Below are 8,624 nucleotides of genomic sequence, written 5' to 3'. Positions count from 1 at the left end.
AATTGGCAGCCACACACAACCAAAGCCTCTTTCGTTCAGGTACCGAAAGCCATAATCCCTAACTCTAATTGCTGGCTGCTGCTGAGATCAAAAGGAAAGCAGAGTAAACGAATCAGTCCTGGGAGAGGCATCTCACATCCTTGCTGTGGTCTGCAGGTGGAAGCTGCTTACGAGGAGTGGGTAAGAAACCCTTTGGGGACCAGGGCCTATGAAATACAGGTACTGCTGGGGATTTGCTGCAAAGAAGGCTCCAGAAAGGACTTTACAGAAAGGAGAACAGGATCAAGGATGACCCAGAACTGACCACTAGCTCTTCCTACACTCAGGTACCTGAGATGGTCATGTTCAGTGGGGAAGATGAACCAAGGAACTGTGTGGTATGTGGTGACCGAGCCACGGGCTACCATTTCCACGCCTTGACTTGTGAAGGCTGCAAGGGTTTCTTCAGGTAAGAACCTAATCTCATTGGAAATTACCCCAAACTGCCCGTCAGTTAGACTTTAAACCCTGGTACATGCCCAAGCTTGGGCAGCTACATTATTCCTGTGGCAAGCACCCTAACTTTGCCAACCACTACACTGTATGAACTGGTAACACAATACCAGAGAACATGGGTTCCAACGTTTAGCTAGTCCTACATCAACTAGGCTTTCCTCAGTGATCCTGCGCCCCCGTGGAAATGCTAGCCTCACCTAGGGACTCGGGGCACAGCTCAGACAAGACCATCTTGCCGGATTTCCACCTGTTCACTCTGCCATCCGATACCATAACAGCATCTCTGTCTCTCACAGACGAACCGTCAACAAACATCCTGGTCTCACCTGCCCGTTTGCTGGAAGCTGTGAGGTCAGCAGGGTCCAGAGGCGCCACTGCCCAGCCTGCAGGTTGCACAAGTGTCTCGCGGCTGGCATGCGAAAAGACAGTGAGTTGGCTCCCCATCACCCTAAGAATCCATAGGCTGTGTCTCTGCTTTGGCATTGTTCCCAGTTAGTACATCGTCCGCATAGCAGGCAAACACTTAGAAACTCACTGGATAACGTCACTACTCTGCTCAAAATCTCCAATGGCTTCCAGGGGCTCTTCAAACGCGCAATCTTGTTGGTCTAACTCCTACACCCTACATCTTGGATTATTTCCTACTGTTCCACCTTGTTCAACCCATTTTACCCACATTGATTTCAATGCCATCCTTGAACCAATCACTTCCCCAGAACTTTTGCACTTTTCAGTCTTAATTGCCCTGCCTCTAGATACCCACGTGGTTTGCTTGCCTTCTTCTCTCTCTGAAGTATGGTGCCTGTTACCTACTTTATCTTTAACGATGATTGAATTGATGAATGCTTTATGCCAGACAGCTAAATTAGGCTGCCAATAGACAATGTAGCTGGAGTTCAGAGAACCTGCCCCGCTTTGTTCAGCTAAAAAGTGATTGTACTCAAACTCTGTCTGACTCCCAAACTCTTGCTTTTTTCATGCCATCACACTACTTATCAGCATGAAGCAGTGAAACTGCAGACATTGAAAGATCCCAGTTTGAATTCAGTCCCCATCAACTTGTTTTGTGATTGTGGACCTGTCCCTTTAATCTAAGCTTGTTTATACGTCTGGAAAAAAAAATATGAAATTCAGACTTGTCCCGTCTACCATGGAATTGTTTCACCCAGTGAGATTTAACCTGGGAATCCTTGAAATCGTGCTACGTAAACAGCACTGGGTGATGCTCCAGTTACCAAGACCCTCCACAGTGCTCCTCTGGGAAGCTAGCATCTCTTAACACCTTTGCTGCTTTATCGGGCAGCCTTCCCTTCTCTCCCATGGTGCGTAGCTTTGCTGCAATGCCTCACAGTGAGTCCTGCAGTGAGTGCTCTGCCACCTGGAGCCTGTGAGACTCCAGCTAAGCCCAAGGCAGCCTTGGGAACTCCCATCCCTCCCCACATCCTTCACTGTGCAAGACAGGATCCCCCTACCTTCAGGGAGTGGCAGAGGTGCTCTCTGCTGGATCAACAGCTCCGTTCTGTCTCCCCTGGCACAGTGATAATGTCAGCTGAAGCCCTGGCCTTGCGGAGAGCAAAGCAGGCCCAGCGGCGGGCCCAGCAAACACCTGTGCAGCTGAGTAAGGAGCAGAAAGAACTGGTCCAGATACTCCTGGGGGCCCATACCCGCCACATGGGCACCATGTTTGAACAATTTGTGCATTTCAAGGTGAGCACATACAGGATTTGAATGCAGTGACCAAAAGGGTGTCCAGAGGGGTTGAGCTGAGGGAGTGGGATGTGTGCCTCATGCCAGCACAGTGGACAGGCCTTTGGCAGAACCCCAGGCTGGGCAGGTTCCTCAGCAAGCAAGTCTCCCACAAGAAGAGCTGATGGGTGAACCCAGGGACAGGGGTCTCTGGCTCATGCTCACATTTCCACAGCCTCCAGCGTATCTATTCATCCACCACCAGCCCTCACCCGCCCTGGTCCCTGTACTGCCTTTGCTAACACACATTGCGGATATCAACACTTACATGGTGCAGCAAATCATCAAATTCACCAAGGATCTGCCCCTATTCCGGTGAGTAGCCACCCGTTACTGTTCAGGGAACCAATGGTTCAGGACATCGCACACCCCCACTCTAAGTCACTGCCCAGACTCACACACACTCCTCAGCCTTCCCCAGCCACAGGTCTTGCATGCTCCACTTTGCTTGCAAGGGTGCAGGTTGGGGGTGGGTATCGCTCTCCTTCTGTGAAACCCAGGTTTGAGGTTAAAAAGCCTTTGTTTGCCACCTCCAACAGATCCCTGCTCATAGAGGACCAGATCTACCTCCTCAAGGGAGCAGCCGTGGAAATCTGTCACATCATACTCAACACCACTTTCTGCCTCCAAACACAAAACTTCTTCTGTGGACCTCTTCGCTACACAATGCAAGATGGAGCCCATGGTGAGCAGCCGGAGGCAGGTGTCTGTGCGGTGTGGGATCTGGTGAGGGGGCCCGGAGGTTCTTAAGCCTGGTGTCTCCCACAGTGGGCTTCCAGAAGGAGTTCTTGGAGTTGCTCCTTCGCTTCCATGGGACACTGCGACGACTCCAGCTGCAGGAGCCCGAATATGTGCTCATGGCTGCCATGGCGCTGTTCTCTCCTGGTGAGTGTTTCTGAAAGCCCAGAAGCCATGGCTCCACCACCCTTGCCCACGCTTGGCTCCTCAGCCACATCTGTCCTAGGCCTTCTAGCTTTCACACCCCACACGGGATCTGTATCAGCCTTGGCTTCCAATGGGCTTGGCAGGCCCGCCACTGCCGTACCCCACTACCTGGTCTTCCCAGCTCTCTATCTTCCAGACCGGCCTGGAATTACTCAGAGAGAAGAGATTAATCAGCTGCAAGAAGAGATGGCCTTTACTCTGGACAGCTACATCAAAGGCCAGCAGCCACAGCCTCGGGATCGGTACAGTGGGAGCCCTGGGGCTTAGAGGTCGCACCGAGGGTTAGAGGGATTGCTCAGCTTGGGAGCAGCATTTTTCAACCCCTTTTTTCTTTGGGAAACCAAGTCCCTTGGGTTCTAGCCCTTCCCTCTAGGCAACCCCATCCCACACAGTTCCAGCATTACTGCTGACTGGTTTCACTTTATCCAGATTTGTTTTTTATTCAGTAGAGATGCAAAATAGTTCACAGGCTCCATGTGACCGCATTCCTGAGACTGATGACACCCGTCACCTCCCCACCCCTTCTCCCGACTAACACGGGCTTCTAAAGACCCCTGAGCAGCCAGACTTTTTGCCTTGGTCCTTCCTCCCCTCTCCAGGAGGCCAACTACTTCTCCATTCCCCTTGAAGTCGTGATTGGCTCTCATAGTCACAAGCCATTCCCCAGCTCCGTAGTCCATGGTCCACCTGAGGAATATGCTGCTTTGTTCTGGCGCATTCCTCAGTGAGTCAATTTGGCCAGAAAGGGATGCTTTATACCCTGGAACACAACCACCTCCTAGAGCATGTTCTAGAAGACTGGACCCTCAGATTCCATGCAACAGAAATCCCTATGAAGTCTTAGACTCTCTCCACATTTGGCCCTCAGGAAAAACCAACACTGTTAAAGAGAGGCCCCCTTGGGGACCTTTGTAATCTTGGATGAATTTGTCATGTCAGAGCATGAGCTCCCCTAAGTTCAGACCCAGCTTCACTGGGCGGGGGGCTCGGGAGACAGTTTGGGGAATAGGGCCTTAGGACAACGGAACTCTGGGTTGCTTCATTTTGCTCTTCTTTCCCTGACCCCCCTGCTGCTTCTTCCAAAGGTTTCTGTACCCAAAGCTGCTGGGACTGCTGGTTGAGCTTCGGAGCATCGACAATGCATACCGGTACCAGATACAGCATATCCAGGGACTGTGGGCCTTGATGCCGCTACTTCAGGAGATCTACAGCTGATACCGGGCTCACTGCCCTCCCCAGCCCCACCTGCACACCCTGGACTGCCAAGGGAAAGCGGCTGGGGCCGGCAGAAAGGGAGCCCAGGGGGTGCAATGAAAGACTAAAGCAGTAACTGCCTCTTGGTGCGGTCCTGGGGGAGCAGGGTGACCACAGAGCTCAGGTTGCTCTCTGGGAGCAGAGAAAGTAGGGAGGGAGTGAGCCTTTGAACTAGGAAGAAAGCTCCTTCTGGGAAAGGGCAGGTCTCACTTTCCAAGGCCAAAAAAGCAGCTGCTCAGCCTCACTCCCCCTGCCTCGGGACACTCTGGGGTGTCCCATGGGGTGTCCCACGGGGCTAATCCCATGCAGACGTTGCTGCTTGGAAGAGGAAAGGGTGACAAGCTTTCACCTGCAGGGAGATGAAGAACGGAGCAGGGTGGGATTCAGTTGGACACTTCTCTTCATCCTTCTTCCTTCAGTCCAGAGCCACAAGAGCAGGGGGAATATCACAGTGCAGCTGGTGGCCAAGAGGAAAGCCTCAAACCACTGGCTCCTCAGCTGCCCCAGTGCTGAGGAGGGCATGGATCCCGCCCCACTCTGCTCCTGGCATCGAGAGGCAGCCCAGCAAGGTGGGCTCTGGAGAGGGGCCTTGTCTTGAGCTATAGGGCACCTGCCCCAAAGGTTCCAGCTGTCATGGGGCCAGCTCAGGGTCAGGCTCAGCCCACAGTGATACTGAAGCCACAGTGGAACCTGTTGCGCCAGTGATTGAGGAAGGCTCCGAGGGCCAGGGTGACGGGCAGCGGGGGCAGCTTCTTCTGCAGCACAGCACCTACACACCAGTTACTGTCCACCAAGCCTGGCAGGGGAGAGAACACCAGCCCGATGATATCGCAGGGCTTGCGAGAGGCAGCAGAACTACAGAATCCCTCCTTTGCAGAAGCCCCGATCCCTTCCAGAAGCCAAGGTCATCACGGTAACCCTCACCTCTAAACACCATGTTGGCCTGGGGCAAGGTCAGGTGGTAACCAAAGGAGAAGGTTGTGTCTTGGAGCCTTGTGTTTGCCTCAAACTCCACTCCAACCTGCACCTGAGGATCAGAGGCAAGGAGGAGAGGGGAATCAGCCTCATGAGAGCAGCAGAGTCCCAACAGGGGATCGCGGCAACTGAGGCAGGCAGGCACGTAGTGTAGTCAGGACAAATACAAGGTCAGCAGGACCCAGAGTGGTCCAGAAGGGGCAGAGGTTCATGACTGACTTGCTGGGGCGAGAAGGGGAGAGCCTCACCTGTTCATTTGCTTTGTGGTAATAACTTGCATGAGCCCCACCTGAACCCACATTCAATGTAGCCACCCAGTGGAGAGCTGTAAAAAACCCAAGCACAAGGAGACACAGGTATCAGTGGAGCAGGACACAGGCAAAGCCCAGACACACCCCTGCCATTGCCCACCGTATTTCGCCTTGTACCTGAGTACTTCCCAGCCAGGGTCAAGATGGCCCCCTCTTCTCCCGGCCGCCGGTGGTAGACCAGCTCTCCTCCCAGCACCAGCCGATGAGTGAGGCTCTGCAGGAAGTGAGCGACCATGATCACTGCGGAGGGGAGTGGGGAGACACGGGGTGTCAGCCACACAAAGACAACAGTCCAAGCCACACCTTCCACCAACAATCCCAGGCTGCCTGTGGAACGTTCCTTTTCTAATCTCTAAGCCAAACAGAAAGACAGTAAGGTGTAGCCACACTAGCAAGTGGACAGGGAAGATAATCCTGGTGGCTTACCCGACTCCCCAATCAGGTCAGGATTTCCTAGGGTCAGAGTGGCGGTGTAGTCATCTCCCCGATACTCGCCATCAAACTGCCATGTCAGGAACTTGGCCTGTTGAGTCTGGGTGGAAGAGCAACAAGTCAAGTGGCCCTCCCTCTCTGGGGTCATCGTGGCCTCTCAATTCCTCCCCTGCGTCTTCCAGGGCAACACACTCCTGGAGGAGGAGGAAGGGCCTTCGAGGTTGGAAGCAGGAACTGGGGGTCACCTGGAAGACAGCCTTAGCTCGCAGCCGCTCTGCCAAGAGAAGCAGGACCTGGGCGTTGAGGCTGCCACTGCTGTCCATATCCCCTACCACAGTGGGGAACACCTGTTGAAGAGTAAAGAAAGGCTGAGATGTCTATGGGGCACCATTCAGCCTAAACCCAAATACTACAGGATTTCGGTCGTAGTATCTAGCGCCCCCTGGTGGAAACACAAATCCAAACTCTGGGCACTTCAGGTAAGTATTTCTGCAACTCTCCCATTCAGAAGACACTGCCCATCCCTGCACGCGCGCGCGCACACACACACACACACACACACACAGTTCTTTTTCCTCAAGGCCTGAGTCCCAAATAGACATTCAGGGAGCTTTCCCATGTGTGGAGGGTCCTCACCTCAGTCGGGCTAAGCTGCCAGTCCCCTGCGTAGGCTGCATGGAGGTGATAGCCTGGCAAACCCAGGGCACTCATGTGCACTGTGTGAGCCACCTGAGGAGAGAGAAGCCCATGAGGAGAGTGCCCGCCAGCTCCATGCGCACCCCTCAGCCACCCTGCATCTTCTCCCCCATCCAGAGGAGAATCCCAAATAGTCCAATCTATGCAGAGAGTCACCAGGCAGCAAGTCCCACAGGCAAGGGGGGTCAAGAGACTAGAGAGAACCTCATGTCCTCCTCATTTGTCCCACACAGCCTGGCCAAGGCTGGACTACGAGAGACAGGAGACAAGGACCCAGGGATGTGGGCAGGAAGGAACGGTAAGGAGAGGCCGAAGAAATGGGGCACCTGGAAATGGCTGCTCAGCACCTTGTTGACAACGAGCTTCACTCCCTCCATCTGTGCTGGGAATACATCTGGAGGGGGAGGAAAGGGATGGAACACCCACAGACAAGAACGCCTATCCCGGAAGGTCGTCTCTCCTTTCTGCCCCACAGGAAGCACTCTGGAGGCATGACCTCCTTTCAAGTCCAGCAAGGAAAACGCTCCACTGGACGTGACCACCTGATCCTCCCTGAGGCCGCATGCCCCAGCTGCAAGCTTCCCTCCCTTCTCTGTTCCCACTCATAGACACCTGCGTTCAGGACCCTCCCCTCTCCTGGCCTTTCACACCTGAATGCCAACGACTCACCTTTGCACAGTCGATGCAGCTCATCAAAGCTCCCAGGGTTGGGCAAAGGTTCCTCTCGGCGGGGGCTCCGGCGGGGCAAAGTTCCCAGCGGTGCCAGGCCCAATGTGTTCCCCATTTTAGCCCAGAGGACAAGGAGGGAGGGTTAGCCTGGGGAAAGAAGCTATTGCTCCCTCTATCCACCCCGGGTGCCACCCTTCATCCTCTGGTTCCCCAGTCCCAGAAACTTCCACATGGTTCGACGCTAGACCTAGAAAAGGAACAGTAGAATGAACAAGCAGCAACGGGGAAGGATGAACCCCAGGCACACTCCCGCCGGATCTTTGATCCGTCCGTCACCCCACCTGTCACCCCTCTGTCCTTTCTCAATCTGTGTAATCCTAGCCTCGGTGGCACACCGCACCTAGCTGCCGAGCTTCTCCACTTTTCATTTCCGGGCCTCAAGACCAGACCCGCAAGGGAGCAAGAATCCTTACCATCTCAGACCGTCCAGCTGCCCCTTTCTTCCCGGCACACCCCGGTCATCTTGATGGGGGCAGCCATCTTGAGTGATGGCAGAACTGCAGCTTCACGCTGCATTTCGAGCATGGCCACGAGCGCCATCTTTGGACCTGGCAAAGAAAGCTAGCAAAGACCCAACCCTCCCCGGTGCTTCAGTCTCCCGGGGTCCAATGGGAGAGGAGGACGCGGAGGAGTGGCAGGCCTGAGAGCCTGGGAGCTTCAGCCTCCGTGCTGCAGAGGCGGGTAGAATTTGATCGGTGGCTCCTTAGGCTTAAATAGCCGGCCTTAGCCCGCCAGGTCTCTCGAAGGTCGCCGAAAGCCTTTGAGGGTGTCTGACGCTAGGGGGAGCAATCTTACAGCTTGAGCCGCTGAAGCTTCCTTCCAAAAAGTGGGGGGAAAAAAGTGGAGGGAAAAAAAGCCTGGAAGAATCCTGGACCTTAGGACTCCCCCAGTTTCCCGTGGGGCCCCATAGTTAGTCCTCTTCACAAGATGAGTACTACCCAAGCTCGGCCCTCTCCCCGGGCACGGACCTACACCTCCCTTCTGGAGGTGGATGCCCTATCAAAGTTGGCCCTCTAGGAACAGCAGTGCACGTGGGAGTTG

General features: G+C 54.4%; 2 protein-coding genes across 4 annotated transcripts; one reads left to right on the top strand and one right to left on the bottom strand.

The window, feature by feature from the left end:
• Positions 1-341: 341 nt before the first annotated feature.
• On the top strand, positions 342-4,401 carry NR1I3 (nuclear receptor subfamily 1 group I member 3). Its single transcript, XM_058660538.1, has 8 exons — positions 342-448; positions 792-922; positions 2,033-2,202; positions 2,417-2,556; positions 2,781-2,930; positions 2,993-3,126; positions 3,308-3,428; positions 4,272-4,401. Exons 1-8 carry the CDS (start codon positions 342-344, stop codon positions 4,399-4,401), a joined length of 1,083 nt encoding a protein of 360 aa, XP_058516521.1.
• Positions 4,402-4,735: 334 nt separating this feature from the next.
• Positions 4,736-8,155, bottom strand: TOMM40L (translocase of outer mitochondrial membrane 40 like). 3 transcript variants are annotated; one of them, XM_004589111.4, is made up of 10 exons: positions 7,997-8,155; positions 7,524-7,770; positions 7,181-7,248; positions 6,795-6,887; positions 6,404-6,505; positions 6,153-6,258; positions 5,844-5,966; positions 5,664-5,740; positions 5,365-5,467; positions 4,736-5,236 (listed from the first exon to the last, which is right to left on the bottom strand). In XM_004589111.4, exons 2-10 carry the CDS (start codon positions 7,636-7,638, stop codon positions 5,097-5,099), a joined length of 927 nt encoding a protein of 308 aa, XP_004589168.1. In that variant the 5' UTR covers positions 7,639-7,770; positions 7,997-8,155; the 3' UTR covers positions 4,736-5,096. The 3 variants fall into 3 exon arrangements, with proteins under 3 accessions (XP_004589168.1, XP_058516519.1, XP_058516520.1); XM_058660536.1 differs by having other exon boundaries at positions 7,524-7,670; positions 7,997-8,152; XM_058660537.1 differs by lacking the exon at positions 7,181-7,248.
• Positions 8,156-8,624: the final 469 nt, after the last annotated feature.

The sequence above is a fragment of the Ochotona princeps genome, chromosome 2 (assembly GCF_030435755.1).
Source record: "Ochotona princeps isolate mOchPri1 chromosome 2, mOchPri1.hap1, whole genome shotgun sequence".
Classification (NCBI taxonomy): domain Eukaryota; kingdom Metazoa; phylum Chordata; class Mammalia; order Lagomorpha; family Ochotonidae; genus Ochotona; species Ochotona princeps.
The sequence above is the reverse complement of the archived record's forward strand: the minus strand, read 5'-3'. Positions and strand labels throughout refer to the sequence as shown.